A 23,341-nucleotide genomic window follows, 5' to 3' on the forward strand; every position below is an offset into this window, starting at 1 on the left:
TGTGTACGAATATATATAGACCTTGCTTTCAGTTTGTTTGGGTATCTACCTAGAAGTGAAATTGCTGGATGACATGGTAATTCTATTTCTGATATTTTGAGGAACTGCCATACTGTTTTCCTTAGCAGCTATACTATTCCCACTAACAGTACACAGGCTTCCAGTTTTCCACATCCTCTTCAACACTTGTTTTCTGTTTTTTTTTTTTTTGCGGTACGCGGGCCTCTCACTGTTGTGGCCTCTCCCATTGCGGAGCACAGACTCCAGAGGCGCAGGCTCAGCGGCCATGGCTCACGGGCCCAGCCGCTCCGTGGCATGTGGGATCTTCCTGGACTGGGGCACGAACCCGTGTCCCCTGCATCGGCAGGCGGACTCTCAACCACTGCGCCACCAGGGAAGCCCTGTTTTCTGTATTTTTGATAGTAGTCATCCTAATGGGTGTGAGATGGTATCTAATTGTATTTTTGATTTGCATTTCCCTAATGATTAGTGATGTTGAGCATCTTTTCATGTGCTTATTGGCCATTTGTATATCTTTTTTGGAGAAATGTCTATTCAAGTCCTTTGCCCATTTTTGAATTGAGTTGCTTGTTTTTTTGTTGTTGAATTTTAGGAATTCTCTATATATTCTGGATATTAATCCCATGTCATACATATGATTTGTAAATATTTTCTCCCATTCTGTGGGTTGCCTTTTTACTCTGTTGATGGTGTCCTTTGATGCACAAAATTGTTTAAATTTTCATGAAGTCCAATTTGCTTTTTTTTTTTTTTTTTTTTGCTACCTGTGCCTGTGGTATCCTAGCCAAGAAATCATTGCCAAATCCAGTGTTGTGAAGCCCTTGTCCTATGTTTTCTTCTAAGAGTTATATTGTTTTAGGTCTTACATATTTAGGTCCTTGGTCCATTTTGAGTTAATTTTTGTGTAGGTTGTTAGGTAAGGGTCCAACTTCATTTTTTTGCATGTGGATATTCAGTTTTCCCAGCACCATTTGTTGAAAAGACTGTTGTTTCCTTATTGAATGGTCTTGGCACCCTTGTCAAATATCATTTGACCATGTATATGAGGGTTTATTTCTGGGCTTTCTTTTCTTAGCCATTGGTCTATATGTCTGTCTTCATTGGCTATTTTGATTACTGTAGTAGCTTTGTAGTAAGTTTTGAAATAAGGAAGAGTGAGTCCTCTAGTTTTTTTAGTTTTTTTCAAGATTGTTTTGGCTATTTGGGGTCCCTTGAGATTCCATATGATTTTAGAATTTTCTGTAAAAACAAAATGTCATGGGGATTTTGATAGGAATTGCACTGAATCTGTAGATTTTGGGGATAGTAATGAGATTTTAACTATAGTAAGACTTCCTATTCATAAACATGGAATGTGTTTCCATTTACTTATGTCTTTAGTTTCTTTCAGCGGTGTTTTGTAGTTTTCATTGTACAAGTCTTTTACTTCATTGGTTAATTCCTAAGTACTTTATTCTTTTTTTTTTTTTTTTTTTGCCTGCACCATGTGGCATGTGGCATCCTAGCTCCCTGACCAGGGATTGAACCCCCATCCCCTGCAGTGGAAGCACAGAGTCTTAAACGCTGTACTTCCAGGGAAGTCCTATTCTTTTTGATGCTATTGGAAATGGAAACATTTTATAATTTCCTTTTCAGATTGCTCATTGTTTGTGTATAGAAATGCAACTGATTTTTGTGTGTTGACTTTGTATCCTGCTACTTTGCTCAATTAATTTACCCTTAAGTTTTATGTTGGAATCTTTAGGGTTTTCTATATAAGATCATATCTGCAAACAGAGATCATTTTATTTCTTCCTTTCCAACTTGGATGCGTTTTATTTCTTTTTCTTACCTAAACACTCTGGCTAGAACTTAAAGAACTGTGTTGAATAGAAGTGGTGAAAGCAGGCATCTTTGCCTTGTTCCTGATCTTAGAGGAATGCTCTCAGTCTTGCACCATTGAGTATGATGTTTGTTGTGGGTTTTTCACATAAGGCTTTTATTATGTGGAGGTAGTTTCCTTCTATTCCTAGTTTGTTGAGTGAGTTTTTTATCATGCGGTGGTGTTTAATTTTGTCACATACTTTTTCTGCATCAATTAAGATGATCATGTGGTTTTTTTTTCTTCATTCTGTTGAAGAAAACTGTGACGTATACATTGAATTTTGTATGTTGAACCATTCTTGCATTCCAGGAATAAATCCCATTTGATTATGGTATATAATCCTTTTAATATGCTGCTGAATTCAGATTGCCAGTCTTGTGTTGAGGATTTTTGCATCAGTGTTCATAAGGGATATTGGTCTGTAGTTTTCTTGTAGTGTCTTTATCTGTCTTTGGTATCAAGATTATGCTGGTTTCATAGAATAAGTAGGGAAGTGTTCTCTCCTCTCCAGTTTTTTGGAAAAGTTTGAGAAAGATTGGTATTAGTTCTTTAAATTTTGGTAGATTTCATCAGTAAACCCATCAGGTCCATGGCTTTTCTTTGTTAGGAATTGGTTTTGGTTTTGTTTTGCTTTTTTGGTTGGGAGATTTTTGACTACTGATTAAATCTCCTTACTAGGAAATTTGGTCTATTCAGATTATCTATTTCTTTGTAATTTAGTCTTGGTAGGTTTTGTGTTTCAAGGGATCTGTCCATTTCATCTAGGTCATCCAACTTTTTGGCATACAGTTGTTCATAGTACTCTCTTATAATCCTTTTTATTTCTGTAGAATAGGTAGTAATGTCCCCACTTTGATTTCTGATTTAGTAATTTGAGTCTTCTTTCTTTAAAAATGTGTTGTTTAATTTCCACAGTTTTGTCAGTTTTCCAGTTTTCCTTTTGTTATTGACTTCTAACATCATCCCATTGTAGTCAGAGAAGATACTTAATATGTTATCTGTCTTTTAAAATGTGTGAGATTTAATTGCAGTTAGCATATGTTCTCTCCTGGAAAATACGCCATGTGAACTCGAGAAGAATGTGTTTTTATTGTTGTTGGGTAGAGTGTTCTGTGTATGTCTGTTAGATCTAGTTGGTTTATTGTGTGAAGTCCTCTATTTCCTTACTTGTCTCCTGTCAGGTTATTCTGTCCATTATTGTAAGCAGAGTACCGGCATACCTTTGAGATATTGCAGGTTCAGTTCCAGACAACTGCACTAAAGTGAATATCGCAATAAAGTGAGTCACATGGATTTTTTGGTTTCCCAGTGCATGTAAAAGTTATGTTTACACTACACTGTAGTCTGTTAAGGGTGCAATAGTATTATGTCTAAATATATATATATATACATACCTTAATTTAAGAACACTTTATTGCTAAAAAACGGTAGTTCTAATTTCAGTTTTTTAAGGAAACTCCATACTGTTCTCCATAGTGGCTGTATCAATTTACATTCCCACCAGCAGTGCAGGAGGGTTCCCTTTTCTCCACACCATCTCCAACATTTATTGTTTGTAGATTTTTTGATGATGGCCATTCTGATTGGGAGGTGATACCTCATTGTAGTTTTGATTTGCATTTCTCTAATAATTAGTGATGTTGAGCATCTTTTCATGTGCCTCTTGACCATCTATGTGTTCTTTGAAGAAATGTCTGTTTAGGTCTTCTGCCCATTTTTTGATTGGGTTTGTTGTTTTGATATTGAGCTGCATGAGCTGTTTGTATATTTTGGAGATTAATCCTTTGTCAGTTGCTTCATTTGCAAATATTTTCTCCCATTTTGAGGGTTGTCTTTTCGTCTTGTTTATGGTTTCCTTTGTTGTGCAGAAGCTTTTAAGTTTCATTAGGTCCCATTTGTTTATTTTTGTTTTTATTTCCATTTCTCTAGGAGGTGAGTCAAAAAAGATCTTGCTGTGATTTATGCCAAAAAGTGTTTTTCCTATGTTATCCTCTAAGAGTTTTATAATGTCCAGTATTACATTTAGGCCTTTAATCCATTTTGAGTTTATTTTTGTATATGGTGTTAGGTAGTGTTCTAATTTCATTCTTTTACATGTAGCTGTCCAGTTTTCCCAGCACCACTTATTGAAGAAACTGTCATTTCTCCACTGTATATTCTTGCCTCCTTTGTCATAGATTAGGTGACCAGAGGTACGTGGGTTAATCTCTGGGCTTTCTGTCCTGTACCATTGATCTATATTTCTGTTTTTGTGCCAGTATCATAGTGTCTTGATTACTGTAGTTTTGTAGTATAGTCTGAAGTCAGGGAGCCTGACTTCTCCAGCTCCGTTTTTTTCCCTCAAGACCACTTTGGCTATTCGGGGTCTTTTGTGTCTCCATACAAATTTTAAGATTTTTTGTTCTAGTTCCATAAAAAAAAGCCATTGGTAATTTGATAGGGATTGCATTGAATCTGTAGATTGCTTTGGGTAGTATAGTCATTTTCACAATATTGATTCTTCCAATCCAAGAACATGGTATATCTCTCTATCTGTTGGTATCATCTTTAATTTCTTTCATCAGTGTCTTATAGTTTTCTGCAGACAGGTCTTTTGTCTCCCTAGGTAGCTTTATTCCTAGGTATTTTATTCTTTTTGTTGCAATGGTAAATGGGAGTGTTTCCTTAATTTCTCTTTCAGAGTTTTTTCATCATTAGCATACAGGAATGCAAGAGATTTCCGTGCATTAATTTTGTATCCTGAAACTTTACCAAATTCATTGATTAGCTCTAGTAGTTTTCTGGTGGCATCTTTAGGATTCTCTATGTATAGTATCATGTCATCTGCAAACAGTGACAGTTTTACTTCTTTTCCAATTTGTATTCCTTTTTCTTCTCTGATTGCTGTGGCTAGGACTTCCAAAACTATGTTGTATAATAGTGGTGAGAGTGGACATCCTTATGTTGTTCCTGATCTTAGAGAAAATGCTTTCAGTTTTTCACCATTGAGAATGATGTTCGCTGTGGGTTCGTCGTATATGGCCTTTATTATGTTAAGGTAGGTTCCCTCTATGCCCACTTTCTGGAGAGTTTTTATCATAAATGGGTGTTGAATTTTGTCAAAAGCTTTTTCTGCATCTATTGAGTTGATCATATGGTTTTTATTCTTCAATTTCTTAGTATGGTTTATCACATTGATTGATTTACATATATTAAAGAATGCTTGCATCCCTGGGATAAATCCCACTTGATCATGGTGTATGATCCTTTTAATGTGTTGTTGGATTCTGTTTGCTAGTATTTTATTGAGGATTTTTGCATCTATATTCATCAGTGATATTGGTCTGTAATTTTCTTTTTTTGTGGTATCTTTGTCTGGTTTTGGTATCAGGGTGATGGTGGTCTCATAGAATGAGTTTGGGAGTGTTCCTTCCTCCGCAAATTTTTGGAAGAGTTTGAGAAGGATGGGTGTTAGCTCTTCTCTAAATGTTTGACCGAATTCACATGTGAAGTCATCTGGTCCTGGACTTTTGTTTGTTGGAAGAGTTTAAATCACAGTTTCAATTTCATTACCTGTGATTGGTCTGTTCATATTTCTATTTCTTCCTGGTTCAGTCTTGGAAGGTTATACCTTTCTAAGAATTTGTCCATTTCTTCCAGGTTGTCCATTTTATTGGCATAGAGTTGCTTGTAGTAAGTAGTCTCTTAGGATCCTTTGTACTTCTGTCGTGTCAGTTGTAATTTCTCCTTTTTTCATTTCTAATTTTACTGATTTGAATTCTCTCCCTTTTTAAAATTATTTATTTATTTGGTTGCACTGGGTCTTAGTTGCAGCTGATGGGCTCCTTAGTTGCAGCATGTGGGCTCCTTAGTTGCTGCTTGAGGGCTCCTTAGTTATGGCTCACCAGCTCCATGGTTGCAGCACATGGGCTCCTTTGTTGCAGCTCATGGGCTCCTTAGTTGCAGGTCGCCGGCTCCTTAGTTGTGGCATGCAAACTTTTGGTTGCAGCATGCATGTGGGATCTAGTTCCCTGACCAGGGATCGAAGCTGGGCCCCCTGCATTGGGAACGTGGAGTCTTAACCACTGCACCACCAGGGAAGTCCCTCCCTTTTTTTCTTGATGAGTCTGGCTTAAGGTTTATCAATTTTGTTTATTTTCTCAAAGAACCAACTTTTAGTTTTATTGATCTTTGCTATTGTTTTCTTTGTTTCTGTTGCATTTATTTCTGCTCTGATCTTTATGATTTCTTTCCTTCTACTAACTCTAGGGGGTTTTTTGTTCTTCTTTCTGCAGTTGCTTTAGGTGTAAGGTTAAATTGTTTATTTGAGATTTTTCGTGTTTCTTGAGGTGAGATTGAATTGCTATAAACTTCCCTTTTAGAACTGCTTTTGCTGCGTCCCATAGGTTTTGGGTTGTTCTGTTTTCATTGTCATTTGTTTCTATGTATTTTTTTATTTCCTCTTCGATTTCTTCAGTGATCTCTTGGTTATTTAGTAGTGTATTGTTTAGCCTCCATGTGTTTGTGTGTTTGTGTTTTTTATAGTTTTTTTCCTGTAATTTATTTCTTTTTAAAAAATATTTATTTATTTATTTGGCTGCGTCAGGTCTTAGGTGCAACGTGCGGGCTCTTTATTGCAGTGTGTGGGCTCTCTAGTTGTGGCGTGAAGGCTCTCTAGTTGTGGCACATGGGCTCCAGAGCACGCAGGCCCAGTAGTTGTGGTGCACGGGCTCTCTAGTTGTGTTGTGCTGGCTCCAGAGCACACAGGCTCTGTAATTGTGGTGTGCAGGATCCAGAGCACATGGGCTCAGTAGTTGTGACATGTGGGGTCTCTAGTTGTGGCACAGGGGCTCTAGAGTACACGGGCTTAGTAGTTGTGGTGCACTGGCTTAGTTGCCCTGTGGCATATGGGATCTTAGTTCCCTGACCAGGGCTCGAACTTGCGTCCTCTGCATTGGAAGACACATTATTAACCGCTGGACCACCAGGGAAGTCCTGCCTGTAATTGATTTGTAATCTCATAGTGTTGTGGTTGAAAAAGATGCTTGATATGATTTCAGCTTTCTTAAATTTACTGAGGCTTGATTTGTGACCCAAGATGTGCTCTATCCTAGAAAATGTTCCATGTGCTCTTGAGAAGAAAGTGTATTCTGCCACTTTCTAGTGGAATGTCCTATAAATATCAATTAAGTCTGTCTGGTCTACTGTGTCATTTAAAGCTGTGTTTCCTTATTTATTTTCTACCTGGATGATATGTCCATTGGTGTATGTGGAATGTTAAAGTCCCCCACTATTATTGTGTTACTGTGGATTTCCCCTTTTATGGTTGTTAGCATTTGCTTTATGTATTGAGGTGCTCCTATGTTGGGTGCATAACTATTTATAATTGTTGTATCTTCTTCTTGGACTGATCCCTTGATCATTATGTAGTGACCTTCCTTGTCTCTTGTAACAGTCTTTAAAGTCTATTTTATCTGATATGAGCATTGCTACTCCAGCTTTCTTTTGATTTCCATTTGCATGGAATATCTTTTTCCATCCCCTCACATTCAGTCTGTATGGGTCTCTAGGTCTGAAGTGGTCTCTTGTAGACAGCATATATATGGGTCTTGTGTTAGTATCCATTCAGCCAGTTTGTGTCTTTTGGTTGGAGCATTTAATCCATTTACATTCAAGGTAATTATCAATATTTATGTTCCTGTTACTGTTTTCTTAATTGTTTTGGGTTTGTTTTTGTGGATCTTTTTTCTCTTGTGTTTCCCACCTAGAGAAGTTCCTTTAGCATTTGTTGTAAAGGTGGTTTGGTGGAGCTGAATTCTCTTAGCTTTTGCTTGTCTGTAAAGCTTTTGATTTCTCTGTTGAATCTGAATGAGATCCTTGCTGGGTAGAGTAATCTTGGTTATAGGTTTTTCCCTTTCATCACTTTAAATATCCTGCCACTCCCTTCTGGCCTGCAGAGTTTCTGCTGAAAAATTAGCTGATAACCTTATGGGTATTCCCTTGTAGGTTATTTGTTGCTTTTAATATTTTTTCTTTGAATTTAATTTTTATTAGTTTGATTAATGTGTGTCTCAGCATGTTTCTCCTTGGATTTATCCTGTATGGGACTCTCTGTGCTTCCTGGACTTGATTTACTATTTCCTTTCCCATGTTAGGGGATTTTTTGACTATAATCTCTTCAAATATTTTCTCAGACCCTTTCTCTTTCTCTTCTTCTTCTGGGACCCCCATAATTCAAATGTTGGTGCATTTAATGTTGTCCCAGAGGTCTCTGAGACTGTCCTTATTTCTTTTCATTCTTTTTTCTTTATTCTGCTCCTTGGCTGTTATTTCTACTATTCTGTCTTCCAGCTCACTCATTTGTTCTTCTCCTTCAGTTGTTCTGTTATTGATTCCTCCTAGTGTATTTTTCATTTCAATTATTGTGTTGTTCATCACTGTTTGTTCTTTAGTTCTTCTAGGTCCTTGTTAAACATTTCTTGTATTTTTTCGATCTGTGCCTCCATTCTATTTACGAGATTTTGGATCATCTTTACTGTCAGTACTCTGAATTCTTTTTCAGGTAGGTTGCCGATTTCCTTTTCATTTATTTGATCTTACAGGTTTTTGCCTTGCTTCTTCGTCTGTACCATATTTTTTTGTCATCGCATTTTTTTTGATGGGTGTGGCCATGTTCCTGTCTTGCTGGTTGTTTGGCCTGAGGCGTCCAGCACTGGAGTTTGCAGGCAGTTGGGTGGAGCCAGGTCTTGGTGCTGAGATGAGGACCAATGGGAGAGTTCACACCGATTAATATTCCCTGTGGTCTGAGGTTCTCTGTTAGTCCAGTGGTTTGGACTCAGCACTCCCACCACAGGAGCTCAGGCCTGACCCCTGGCCTGGGAACCAAGACCCTGGTCACACAGGGATTCCTCCCATCCCCTAGGTGTCCAAGGTCCCTCACCAGCGCCTGGTTGGTGCCTGAGATATGAGGAGACATGAACTCTACGTCCTCCTACTCCACCATCTTGACTCCACACCCTGCATTTAAGTTTCTTTCATGTCTTTTTCATGGCTTGATAGCTCATTTTTTTTTAGTGCTGAATAATACTACATTGTCTGGATATACCAGTCTGTTTATCCATTCACCTACTGCAGGACATCTTGGTTGCTTCCAAGTTTTGGCAATTACGAATAAAGCTGCTCTAAACATCTGTGTGCAGGTTTTTCTGTGGACGGTAAGTTTTCAACTCATTTGGGTAAATATCAATACCAAGGAGTACTCAGTCATATGGTGAGAGTATGTTAGTTTTGGAGGAGACCACCAAACTGTCTGCCAAAATGGCTGTACTGTTTTGCATTCCCACCAGCAATGAATGAGAGTTCCTGTGTCTCCATATCCTTGCTAACCTTTGGTGTTGTCAGGATTCCAGATTTTGGCCATTCTAATAGGTATGTTGTGATATGTCATTGTCTTCATTTGCATTTCCCTGATGACATATGATATGGACCTTTTTCTCATAGGCTTATTTGCCATCTGTGTATGTTCTTTGGTCAGGTATCTATTAAGTTCTTTGGCCTAATTTTTTAATAGTGCTGTTTGTCTTCTTATTGTTTAGTTTTAAGAGTTCTTTGTATATTTTGGATAACAGTCCTTTATCAGATGTATATTTTGCAAATATTTTCTCCCAGTCTGTGGCTTGTCATCTGATTCTCTTGACATTGTCTTTTGTATGGCAGTTTTTAATTTTAATGAAGTCCAGCTTATCAGTTATTTCCTTCATGAATTCTTTCTTTGGTATTTTATCTAAAAAAGGCATCACCATACCCAAGGTCACCTAAGTTTCCCCCCATGTTATCTCCTAGGAGTTTTATAGTTTTGCATTTTACATTTAGGTCCTTCCAGGTCTCTTCTTATTCTTGCTTGTCTGCCCCTGCTCCAGCCCCCAACCAAGGGGCACTGCAGCTGCTCCATCGTTACCTGAGCTCTTTACTTCCGTATATTTTTTACTTTAACCAGTTCCATCATCTGTCTGCCATAGACCCTCTTCTTAGAGCAGTAGAGGTAGGGAAACAAGTAAATAAAGACTAAGAACTAATGCTCTGGAGGCTTCCCTGGTGGTGCAGTGGTTAGGAATCCACCTGCCAATGCAGGGGGCCGGGTTCGAGCCCTGGTCCAGGAAGATCCCACATGCCATGTGCCACAACTACTGAGCTTGCACTCTAGAGCCCATGCTCCGCAATAAGAGAAGCCACCGCAATGAGAAGCCCGCGCACCACAATGAAGAGTAGGCCCCGCTCGCCGCAACTAGAGAAAGCCTGCGTGTAGCAACAAAGCCTCAACACAGCCAAAAATAAATTAATTAAATAATTTTTTTAAAAAAAGAACTAATGCTCTGATTCAAGCTTAATATGGCTGCTTCTTGGGGTCATCTTCCTATTAATATTTTTAGCATTTGATTGAAGTGACAAAAGTTCAGGCTTACTAATTGAGATCCTTCTCTAATGATAGTATAAACTACAAGCAAACTAATAGAACCAGCTCAGCAATGTTAAGCAAGTCTTTTTAAGAGGTCTTCATATGTGAATTTCAAATCTTCTGGACTCAGGGCAGGACTAGACCCCTCTCTAAAGAGGCTGCTAAGTGAATCATGTCTGGTTAATTTCACAGCCACTCACAGGACTGTTACTTTGGCAGTCACTAACTTGGCAGTATTTGCATTGCTTCACTCCATTCAGTCTTTAGGTCTCTTTCCCATTTTTGACTTTCACACACACAGCTCTCTACAACAGGATGTCCCACAAAGAGACAAACTACAAAGCTGCCAGAGAGGGCTTATTTTTGCTACTCCTCTGAGCTGCACTGTGAATTACTGCTGTTTGAAAAGGACCTGAATAAGCATCCTCCTTTGTGATAGGAGATGCCTTTGATGGTACCTTGGCTTTCTTAGACATTCCCAAGTTCAGAGGTTTTGATTTGCTGTTCCTGAGAAACCACTTTCCCTGACGCTTTCTTTTTTTTCATAGCTTGAAACAGCAGCCACAAGGGTCGACGCTATCATTCCTGCCCCATGGCTGAAGGAGCATGTGTATTTTCTTTTGAAGCTTATGCTGCAGCAGTGTAGGACCCAGTATGAGCTGGGGAAGCTTTTACAGCTGTTTGTTGGAATAGAGCATCTCTTCTCTGATGGTAAGACAATACTTACAGGTAAGTTGTTGGTAGGAAGTTAGCTTACTTTATCCTGAAAATATTTTAGAAGGGCATTCAGAAAATTAAAATGCATAGGATATAAGACATTGCAGTCCAGAACGGGGTGTGAAGAAGAGGTTACAGGAAACTTCAGTCATGGTTAAAGCATTTAAAACAGCACAACAGGATATAACACAAGTAATATAACTATCTACTAATTCTAAGCAAATAGCCAAATTTCCCCTGGCTAGCCTCTATACTACCCTGTCACTATTATTGTTTTCTTTGACAAGTAACCTTAACATGTCATCATTGCTCAAGGTCACAGACTTGTTTCAGGAATGCCTAATTCATTTTGAAGGTTTTAAGAGGCAAATTGTGTCTATTTTTTGCAGATTCCTCCAGACATTGGCAGTCTCTAAGCTTGTTGCTGATTGAATGAAACCAATATTGCCTTACCCTCTTTTCTACTTGTTTGATAATTTCAAGTTTTTGTTGAGTGATAATGTTGTTCTTTTATGCTAGATTCTGGTATTTTTCACTACCAGGGTTATTTTATCACATTTAAACTCACAGATGTTCAACTGGAAAGCTCACATTTGCACAGAACAGGCGCAGAATGCCTGGGCTTCATGCCCATGTTGTGGGCTGTGGGGCTGATGACTAGAAGGGAAGGGGGCGTGTTTCCAAAATGCGGTGTATATAAGCTACTGTCAGTTATTACGTAGGCCAAACAGTAGTAGGTCCTTTTAATATAAGATACTTTCATTGCTCTTTAATAACTTTAATTTTCTTAAGAAATAAATTTCCTGTTTTCTTGCCAGAGTTAACCCTATCCTTAAAAAATTACAAGGATTGTCTACATTGTTAACCATTACTATAATGCTTTTATTCACATAATTAAATTATTTCTGTTTTTATAGAATATTTGTATGTGTATATCATGTATGTGCTTAGAGAAAAGAAAAGTTTTTTAAAAGACTTATGTTTTATATTATGCCTGCAAAGAAACCCAGCATGCTCATACTGGTGGTTATTGTGCAAGGTGTCTCACTGTCCCTGGAACTACCTAAATCAGACCACAGCTCAGCAGGTGGCATTGGGAGCAGGCTCCTATAGAATGTTTTTCATGCCCCTCCTTTATGGTAGGGCACACATAGGCTCTATGCATACTATATTTGGGAGTAGGAGCAAACCCGGCCACATAAATTATTGGCAGAGAATTCCTAATGTTACTAAGGATAAGAATTTGTTTGATTTCACTTATATGTGGAATCTAAAGAGCGAATGAACAAACAGAAACAAACTCATAGATACCAGGAACAAACTGGTGGTTGCCAGAGAGGAGGAGGTGAGGGGATGGGCAACATAAGTGAAGGGGATTAAGAGGTACAAACTCCCAGTTATAAAATAAGTAAGTCACAAGGATGTAATGTACAGCATAATGAATATAGTCAATAAAATTGTAATAACTTTGTATGGTGACAGTAACTAGATGTATCATGGTAATCATTTTGTAATGTTCAAAAATATCAAATCACTATGTTGTACACCTGAAACTGATATAATATTGTAAGTCACTTATACTTTGATTAAAAAAAGAGAGAGAGACTTTCCTGGGGACATCAGGAAGTGCTTAGCTGGGTCTCCCTGGGTTAAGTTAGATAGATATCTGGAGGAGCAAGTGGTGCTCCATTCTGAAGACAGTGTACCACGTTAGAGCTTTGGCTGTTGACCACCTGCAGTTTCAACTGTCCTAGAAGTTCTGTGTCTTGATCCACATGATGCCTGCAGTGAATGAATGAGTGAACAATCGTAAAAACAAATTTGTTCAAGGTAGGAGAAAAATCTGGAAAAAGATGGAACTAACCTGAATGAATGGCCAAATCTTCCCAAGGTTAACTGAGTTGCTACTACATAGCAGGCCACCAACTTCTGCCTGGTATATAAAGCCAGATTTGTAGATGGAGTCCATGTGCTAATCTTAATAGTTCTTACTATATAGGAGCTGCCTTTGGCTTCCTCTGCCAGCCAACCAGAGTAGAAAAATAGGTTTTTATTTTCCCTTTAACTACATTATTATGTTAAATATAAATATTCTCCCCTCATATTTAGTTACTCTTGAAATGCCATAGCAGTATTTTACTGATTAAATGCTTATATCTGCTTCTCTTTGGCACAGGTCCAGATGTGAAGAAGCTGTGTGCCCTTAGCCAAATTTTGAAGGATACGTCCATAGCCATTAATCGTGTAATTATTACCAGCTACAGCCTTGAGAATTTTCAGCATGAATGTAGATCAATTTTAGAAAAACTGGAGACAGATGGATACTTTGCTTTGGCCAGGAGGGTAGCAGAACTAGCTGAGCTACCTGTGGACAACTTGGTTATTGAAGAGGTATCATTAGTCTTTTAAGTTATTTAAACTCTTAGCTTTTTGAACCAGCATTAAACAGAGAACTAAATGAAGTATGTGATTTACCAGTGATGATACTTTTTCACTTTTGACACAGACATTACTTTCAGAAATGGATGAGCCTAGAATGCCCATTTTTGAGGAATGTTTGCTTTAATATAAGGTTAGCTTACAGGACATGGTACAACTATTTTACTTTGAGTAAAATTAAATATAAGGTGCCTTCCTCTTGAACCTCATTCAATTAGATAAATTTAGAGTTGTTTTTCATACCTTAACTTTCCAGATAAAATATCCAGGATCATCTGTAGCCAAGTCCCATGTTCTCTAACTTGATTTGGGTTTTAACAAGTATGGTATACCGAGGGAGCATTAGCATTTATGATATTTTTTTATCCAGGAAAGGCTAAAAATTGCTGTGTTCAATTTCACAGATAACACAGGAAATGCAGACCTTAAAACACATTGACCAGTGGTCCCTGAAACAAGCAAGAATTGACTTCTGGAAAAAATGTCACGAGAATTTTAAGAAAAATTCCATTTCAAGCAAAGCAGCTTCTTCCTTTTTCTCAGCCCAGGCTCTTACGGCATGTGAGTGCCCAGCTGAAGAGGGACCAAGCAGCACTGAGGAGCGCCATCTGCTGCTCACTCTGGCAGGACACTGGCTTGCCCAGGAGGACCTGGTGCCTTTGGAAGAGTTGGAGGAGCTAGAGAAGCAGATCTGGCTCTGCCGCATCACCCAGCACACCCTCAGGGGAAGCCAGGAGGAAATAGCCCCCAGATGTTCTCAACAGATTTCAACTAGTGGTGAACTTTCCTTTGAAAGCTTAGCCAGTGAGTTTTCATTCTCTAAGTTGGCTGCTCTGAACACATCAAAATACTTAGAATTTAATGGCCTTCCATCCAAAGACACTTGTGAGAACAAACTGAATTGGAAGGAGCAGGAGTCCCTCAACTTTTTGATTGGGCGCCTATTGGATGATGGCTGTGTGCATGAAGCAAGTAGAGTATGCCGATATTTTCATTTCTATAACCAAGATGTTGCCTTGGTGTTGCATTGCAGAGCACTAGCTTCAGGGGAAGCTAGTGTGGGTGACCTGCACCCGGAGGTCCACGCTCTCTTACAAAGTGCTGAGCTGCTTGAGGAAGAAGAACCTGGCACTCCTCTAAGAAAAGTCCAAAGCAGTAAGTGAAGGAGATCAAACTGCCCTGAGTCCTGTGAGGTGCTGTTGGCATTCTCTCCAGTAAGAAAGGGTCCCTTTTGGCACACCAGTTACACTAAGTTAAGGGTAATTCATAAACTAGGTAATTAACTAGTCAATGAAGTAGAAACACCTATGTCTTTTTTTTTTTTAACCTAGAGCTCCAGTTTATCGCACTTATTTATCTATTTACTTACTTACTTACTTATTTATTTATTTATTTATTTGGCTGCGTTTGGTCTTAGTTGTGGCACGCGGAATCTTCATTGCAGCATGAGAGATCTTTAATTGTGGCATGTGGGATCTTTAGTTGCAGCATGCGGGATCTTTTAGATGTGGCATGCGAACTCTTAGTTGCAGCATGTGGGATCTCGTTCCCTGACCAGGGATCGAACCCGGGCCCTCTGCATTGGGAGTGCAGAGTCTTAGCCACTGGACCACCAGGGAAGTCCCACCTAGGTCTTTTAACTAGCTAAGTAGCAAAGTTAGAGGGATTCTGTCTGACTTGTGGCTAGTTCACTGAAGTTTATCCTATGTAAATAATCATGTTTCCAATTGTACATGATGACATATAGAAATATAATTGATTTTTTTATGTTAACCTTTAATCCTGTGATCTTGCTAAACTCACTTATCCTAGGAGTTTTCTTATAGATTCCTTGGGATTTTCTATGGAGATAATCATATCTGTGAATAGAGGCAGTTCTTTTTCCTCCTTTCCAATATATTTGCCTTATTTATTTTTCTTGCTTTACTGCTCTAGCAAGGACTTCTGGCATGATGTTGGATAGGGGTGGTGAGAGTGGACATCCTTGCCTTGTTACTGATCTTAGGGAGGAAGCATTCAGTCTTTCATCATTAAGTGTGATATTAGCTGTAGGTTTTTTTGAAGACACCCTTTGTCATGTTGAGGAAGTTCCCTATTTGCTGAGAGTTTTTATCATGGATCAATGTTGAATTTTTTCCTGTTTTTTCTGCATCCATTGATATGATCGTGCTTTTTTTTTTTTTCTTGTTTAGACTAGTAATGCAGTAGATTACATTAATTGATCTTTTAAAATATTGAACCCAGCTTTTGTATTCCCAGGAAAAACCTCACTTTGTTATGGTGCATTATTCTTTTTGATATATTACTGGAATCAACTTGGTATTTTGTTGAGAATTCTTAATGTATGTTCATGAAGAATATTGATCTGTACTTTATTTTTTTAATACCGTCTTTGGTTTTTGCATCAGGGTAATGCTAGTTTAATGCGTTTCTGGAAAACATTACATGGAATTGGTGTTATTTCTTCTTTAAATGTTCAGTAGAATTTACCAGTAAAACCATCTAAACCTGGAGATTTTTGTTTTGGAAGATTTTTTTTTAATTTATTTTATTTATTTACTTTTGGCTGTGTTGGGTCTTCGTTGCTGCACGCGGACTTTCTCTAGTTGGGGTGAGTGGGGTCTACTCTTCATTGCAGTGTGCAGGCTTCTCATTGTGGTGGCTTCTCTTGTTGCGGAGCACAGGCTGTAGGCACACGGGCTTCAGTAGTTGTGGCACGCGGGCTCTAGAGCGCAGGCTCGGTAGTTGTGGCACACTGGCTTAGTTGCTCCGCGGCATGTGGGATCTTCCCGGACCAGGGCTCGAACCCATGTCCCCTGCATTGGCAGGCAGATTCTTAACCACTGCACCACCAGGGAAGCCCTGGAAGATTTTTAACTACAAATTTATTTCATAGTTATATGACTAATCAGGTTATCTTTTTCACCTCAGGTGAGTTTTGGTAGTTTGTGGTTTTTGAGGAAACCTTTTCTTACCTTTGGGTTATTTGCACATTTTTTAGTCATCCATTTTAATTTGTGATTTTGACTGTATAGCTTTGCATAGCTTTTTAAATTGGTTGTTTTATGGGTTATATTATACATTTGTAACTTTTCACAGTCTACTTAAAATTATATTTTAAAGGTAGAAACCTTACCATCATGTAGGTTACTTTACTTCTCTCCCTTTATGTCTTAGTTGCCTTATTATATTACATACACTGAAAATCTCATCAAACAATGCTAGATTTTTTGTTTTCAACCGAAAAATATATTTTAACAAACTCAAGAGGAGAGTAGTTTATTATATTTACTCAGATATTTACAATTTTTGTTGCTCTTCCTTCTTTCCTGATGTTCCAAGTTTCCTTCTAGTTTCTTTTTCCTTCTGTGTGAAGGACTTCCTTTAGTAATTCTTTCAGAGTTGTCTGCTGGAAACAGATTGTCTTAGTTTTACTTCATCTGAGAATGTCTCTATTTCACCTTCATTCCTGAAGGATGATTTTTGCTGATATAGAACATTTATTATTTTCTTTCCACACTTAAAAATGTTCTGCCACTTCCTTTTGACTTCCATGGTATTTGATGAATAATCTGCAGTCATTTGAATCATTGTTCTCCTGTAGATAATGCATTTTTCTCTTGTTGCTTTCAGATTTTTTCCTGTCTTTTGTCTTCAGCAATTTGGTTATAGCATGACTGGACATGTATTTTGGGGGGCTTATGCTATTTGGAGTTCACTGAGTTTCTTAAATATGTAGCTTTATCAAATTTAGGTAGTTTTCAGACATCATCTTTTTTTCAAATATTTTTCCAGCACCATACTCTTACTCCTCTCCTTATGGGACTCCAATGACTCCAATGAAACAAAAACAAAAGTTATTGTTTCACAAGTCCCTGAAGCTTTGTTCAGTCTTTTTCAGTCTTTCTCTTTTGTTCAGATTGGATAATTTCTATTTATCTATCTTCAATTTCACTGATTCTTTCCTCTGGCATTTCCATTCCGCTATTAAGATTTTTTTTTTTAATTTCTGTGATTTTTAAATTTCAGTTCTAAAACTTCCATTTTATTCTTCTTTATACCTTTTATTTCTTTGCTAAGACTTTCTGTTTTTCTGTTTATTTTAAGAGCGTTCATAATTGCTTGTTGGAACATTTGTAATAGCTGCTTTAAAGTCTTTTTCAGATAATTTCAACATTTATGTGATTTTAGTGCTGGGTTTCATCGTTTGTCTTTTCTTTGTCTTATATGAGTTGAGATCTTCCTGTATTTTTGTATGCTGAATAACTTCATGTTGTATCTTGGACATTTCGAATAGTGTGTTACGGGATGCTGCGTCTTGTTTAAATCCTATGAAGAATGTTGATATGTTTTTAGCAGGCAATTGACCTGGCTATGTTCAGACTACACATTCCAGTGTACTTTCTGTGGGCTGTGGTTCTAACATCAGTTCAGTTTTCAAATTCTTTGTGGTGCTGTTCAGATCCATCCTGTATGTGCCATCCTGTGGTCAGTCTGCAACCTGGGTAGTGGTCTGTCTGTTGACTTAGTTTTCAAAGTCTTTGATTTGTTGGTCAGGATCAGATCCATACATGCAAAGCCTAGGAATGAGCCCTAATGTTTATAAACAACCTTATTGTGTTGCTTTCCTGAATCTCTCTTCCAAGTACTTTCTGGTTGCCCGAGGCTTCCCTTTTCAGTCTTCTGGCCAAAGCTGGAGGTTTAGTTACCCCATCCTGTCATGTACTTTCCTGACTGCCCGCATCTAGGGCCAGCTGACAGAAGGATAATACAAAAAGGAACAGGGATTCACTCTGCCCCCTTAGAACCAGAGCACCTGTGATCCGAAAAGAAGGTCCCTCTCTGAGTTTTGGCTCTTGCCAACTGCTGCTGCAGCCCCTCCCACCACAGCCTAGTGGTTGCTTAGGAGCTAGGACCAGAGAGAATGGGCTGTGGGAGTTCCCTTTCTGCTCCTTGAGCCTGTTCTGGAGGACGTCTCCTGGAGCCCACTCTCTTTGTGAGCTGTAGTGCTTGGTTCTGGGTTTCGGGCAGCGCTGCATTCAATCTGTAGATTCCTAGAGGGGAGAAAATGGTAATGCAGGTTGTCTTCGATCCATCTGCTACTCCTTGCTCTTCAGAGTCCTCATATAGCACTGCATGCACTGTGTCCAGGTTTTATATTGAGGTCAGTGGGAGAGACCTAGAACTGAAAACTCTAATGAAGGATTTTAAGCAGGGGAATAACATGGTCTGAGTTGCTTTTTATATTTTTCTGTTTAAATTTAAATTTTTGTGTTTAAATATTTTTAAAAGAGTAATATCTTAAAAGCAAAAGTATTACATGCTTAATGTAATAAATCACACAATACAGAAGTGCATAAAGTAAAAAGTGAAAGTTATTTATCCGTTCAACACCACACCCACCAAATTCCCCAGAATAACATCTTTTATTTGCTTGGCGTGCATTATTTTCTACATGTGGGCTCGCACATGTGTGCGGGTGTGTGCGTGTGTGCACACACACACAAATATTTATTTATTTTCTACAAAAATACGGTTATATTGTTCTGCAACATTTTTCCCTGTCAGTACAGATAGATTGACCTCATTCTTTTAATAACTGCAGGGTATTCTACTATATGAATGTACTATGATTTTTTTTTAATTGGAGTATGGTTGCTTTACAATATTGTTTTAGCTGATTCACTTTTCTGTACAGTATAAACTATATGTATACATATATCCCCCCTTTTTTGGGTTTCCTTCTCAGGTCATGTACTATGATTTTTTTAACAATGATTTACTGATACACATTTAAAATTTTTCAATTTTGTTTTTGCTGTTAGAAACAGTGTTATATAAATATTCTTTTCTACCTTTTCCCACTAACAGAAACCCTTTCTCAAATTAAGAAAGTTTTATTTTAGGCTAAGAGCTTTTTTTAAAAAAGCAGGAATGGATTCTAATTTTACTGAGCCTTTAAGGTATCTGTCAGATGATCCTTGATTTTTGTGATTTGCATTTTAGAATGTGAAGAATGCTGAGTGTGTGGAAGTGGAGTTGGGGAAGAAGGGAGGCTGGCGGCAGGAGACAGTAACACCTCTTAGATGCAGGGTGATGAAGGCTGGAACTAAGGTGGTGACTGGAGAGAAGTTTTGGAGATACAGTCAGGTAGACCTGGTGATTATTTGACATAAGGGGAAATTGGGAGGCAGTGTATGTGGAGGAGAGTCTGGCAGCCATCTTTGGTGATGATCTCTAGAGTGTTCATTAGGTGGCTTCGAGTCTTTGAAGTATCCTGGGCTGGGGATTTCCTAGAAGAAGGCAATGAAAGAAGTTTAAGTGGGGTGTGAGCCCTGTTAGAAGTGGTCCCAGACCCAGGGAGAGTCAACAGGGTGCAGTGAAGGAAGCTGTGAGCAGAGAGGTAGAGTCATAGGGGGCTGAGGAGAGACCTTAAAAGCCCCTTAAAGCCCCCCTCAGACCTGTATTTGCTTCCAGCTTCAAGTTTGGATAGTCAGTCATTTGGGATGCTGCCCCCCAGTGATGAAGCGGTGACTACTCTGGAAACTCTGACAAGCAAATGCCTCCATGGGAAGAGTTATTGCCGGCAGGTCCTCTGTCTCTATGCACTTGCCAAGGTACGTGCCAAAGGGCTGGGTCTCCACAGGAGCTTCCTCTGAGAGGGAGGGAAGGGAGAAGGTGAAGGTGAATTTTGGACGTTGCCCTCAGTCAGCCCTTCAGGTTATAATCATGACCTGGGAGTGGAGCTCTTGTCGGGATGAATCCATCCCTGGGGAATGGTGGTGAGCTTTCCATATGGGAAAGAGCCCAAAATAAGTTTTTAAATAAAATTAAATGGAATGGAATGACTATAAAACAGGAGCCAGAGCAGCCAGGAATTGTTCTGGCTTTGTGCTGATTGAGGGAGAAAAAGAGTAGATTCTAAGTGCAGTGGAAGAGCACGAGAGAAAGCAAGCCGAGCACTAAAAGCCCTTCCTTGGACAACAAGGCTCAGAGACTTCTTTGGAAATTGAGGGTTTCCTGCTGCCATGGGAACAATAAAGAAGGGGCTCTGCCTTTTATTTAACTTCCTTAGGTTTCATAACATTTGAGAAGCTCAGTGTTCAGTGAGAGATCAGTCACCTGATGTTTTCTGAAACAAGCCTTTCTCTTGCTTGGATTCACCTCATTGGCAAAGCAGTAGAAAGGGCTAGGAAACAGTGTTTGCTTCTTCTAAGGTTCCTGCTCAGGATGAGGGATCTTTAAGCTCAGAAAACCATGGCATCTGTCCACATCAGATTTCAGGAAAGGCTGTCTTCTGCTAGCTTTTTCCTGGTTCCAAATGATGGCTTGGATTGGCTCTGCCTTCCTCTCAGGAGTTGGGCTGTTCCTACACCGATGTCGCTGCCCAGGATGGTGAGGCCATTCTCCGGGTAATCTTGGCCTCTCAGCAGCCTGACCGATGCAAGCGAGCTCAAGCCTTCATCAGCACCCAGGGCCTCGAGCCAGACACAGTGGCTGAACTTGTGGCTGAAGAGGTGACCCGGGAGCTGCTGACCCCATCAGAGGGAACAGGTGCCCTACCTTTCAGGCCTCCCCAGCCTTTCAGATCACATTCTCAAGTTTCCAGCATTAAGGATTTGATGTTATGCTCATATATATCTTGTATGCTGTACTTTCAAGTTGCCAGGTTCCACTTGTAAGAGGAGAACACATTGCATTTATTTTGTTATGATTGCTTTTTGTTTACTGTTTTATGATTATATTTAGAGTAACTGTGCCTTTCTCTGAGCTAATGAGCTCCTGCTGTCCTGTAAGATGGCATCTCACCTGAGATATTTGACCCCAGCAAGAGGAGAGCTGCCCGGGAGCACCTTCATCATTACCTCCTGGTGCCCAGGCCTGGGCAGAGTGGGCCTCCTACCACCCTGGGGCTCTTGTCTTCCTTTCATCTCTCTCAAGGTAAAACCAGCACCTTTCTCCACATCTTTCTGTATAGGACATAAGCAAACGTTCACCCCAGCAGAGGAAAGCCAGACGTTTCTTCAGCTGACCGCTCTGTGTCAAGACCGCACCTTGGTAGGCATGAAGCTGTTGGATAAGATTTCCTCCGTTCCCCATGGAGACTTGTCTTGCAGTAAGTTCTTGGCCACTTTCTTACATGTTCTGGGCCCAAGCACGTCTCTAAGAAGTCTTCTGAGGTTAAGTCTGTTCAAAACTCAATTTGGATCCTTGTTCCTTCTCTGGATCCCTACTCCTCCAGGATTGTTGATAAGTTCTTAGTAGAAAGCCATAAGTTCATTGAAGAAAAGTTAGAAAATATATATGGCAAAGCAGCCCCAAATTTAAAATCATACAAAAAGGTAACCTTTTAACATTTGCATATTTAGCTTATTTTATTCTTACATTACCCTGAAAAATGGCTATTATTGTCCCCATTTTAGAAGAAGGAAACTGAAGCTTTAGAAAAGTTGATTAATTTATAACTATTAAGTGGCAGAGCTGGCATGTGAACCCTGTCTGTGTGATTTCAAAGCCTGCTCACTTTTCACAGTGCTGTTGTATGCATTCAGTAGTATGTGTCCCTCTCATCTTTTTCTATGCAAGTCCATAGGTTTTTATTTTTCAAGAATAGCATTATACCGTGTATACTGTTTATAATTACCAATATGCTGTCATTAATGTCTTTCCATGACACTATTCTACATAATTTTTTATAATTTTTAGTCATTACATAATATTTCTCTTATATGTAATTTAAAAATGTATACCCTATTGTAGGACCTATAGATTGCTTCCAATTTTCTGCTGTTTTAAACATTGTGATAGACATGCTTATAGGCCAATCTGTGTGCACATCCATGGTTATTTCCCTAAGACAAATTCCTGATTCAGGAGTATGCCCATTTTTAAGGCTTTATATATATATTGCCAAATTTACTTCAGGAAAAAAAAATTCACTTTCACTCCCTCTTAAGCAGTGTGTGAGAGTTTCATTTCCTGGAGCCCATTATACTCTGCAAATTTGATTGACGCGTAAAAGGCATTTTACTGATGTTTAGTGAACACGTGAGATTTTAAGAGGTTGAATAGATTTATTTTGAAAACAGCCTTTTGGGAATTCCCTGGCGGTCCAGTGGTTAGGACTCGGCAATTTCACTGCTGTGTGCCCGGGTTCGATCCCTGGTCAGGGAACTAAGATCCCGCAAGCCGTGCAGCACGGCCAAAATATAAATAAATAAAATAGCCTTCTGTATCTCTTCTCAGTCCAGTTCAGCAACATCTACTGAGTACTGTGTGCCAGGCACTCTAAAAACAGGGGTACGGTGAACAAGTTAAGCAGCAGTCCTGGAGCTCACAGACTAGGGGTGTCATTCACAGTAAGCATACTGATGGGGCCAACAACGGTTTGGGGAGGAAATGTGCAAACCAAGACCAGAAGCATTAGCAGCCAGTAGGTTTGGGGAGGGCCCCACAGGTGCAAAGGCCCAGAGGGCACAGCATGTATTAAGGCTGAGAACCCCTCTTCTGTCTTCCAGCATTCCAAATATTTTTCCCAGTTTGCCTTTTAATTGTGCTCATAGTGATAGTGTATAGTAGTTTTAAATTTGTGTGCGTCACATCTCAATCTAGAAAGCCTATAGAAGTGCAGAGCATCAAATAGCACTTGATTAGGCCCTAAGACTCTCCACTCAGCTACAGAGAATGCCCTCGGACTGGTATTGGCAGGTACTCCATCAGGTTGTCTGCAGAAAGTTTCTCCATCTTTAGAAAGCTAGCGTTCTTCTCATTTTTTGAGCCTTTTGGAAATGCTGTCACTATATGCAGACTGTCTTTGAGAAGAGAGTTACTCCCTGTGCTGTCACTGAGAGAACAACTGACTTCAT

The 23,341-nt window shown here is 39.2% G+C and overlaps 1 protein-coding gene across 1 annotated transcript in view; it reads left to right on the forward strand.

Annotated features, from left to right (window-relative positions):
• The window catches only part of SPG11 (SPG11 vesicle trafficking associated, spatacsin), a 75,512-nt gene that overhangs the window by 46,427 nt on the left and 5,744 nt on the right, over positions 1-23,341 (forward strand). The window contains exons 28-33 of the mRNA XM_081229614.1: positions 10,868-11,030; positions 13,213-13,427; positions 13,880-14,630; positions 19,953-20,092; positions 20,831-21,029; positions 21,454-21,591. Of these exons, the coding sequence (XP_081085740.1) occupies positions 10,868-11,030; positions 13,213-13,427; positions 13,880-14,630; positions 19,953-20,092; positions 20,831-21,029; positions 21,454-21,591 (1,606 nt within the window). The remainder of the gene's footprint in view (positions 1-10,867; positions 11,031-13,212; positions 13,428-13,879; positions 14,631-19,952; positions 20,093-20,830; positions 21,030-21,453; positions 21,592-23,341) is intronic.

This window comes from Mesoplodon bidens, assembly GCF_964165515.1.
Source record: "Mesoplodon bidens genome assembly, chromosome: 3".
In the NCBI taxonomy this organism is placed as follows: Eukaryota; Metazoa; Chordata; class Mammalia; order Artiodactyla; family Ziphiidae; genus Mesoplodon; species Mesoplodon bidens.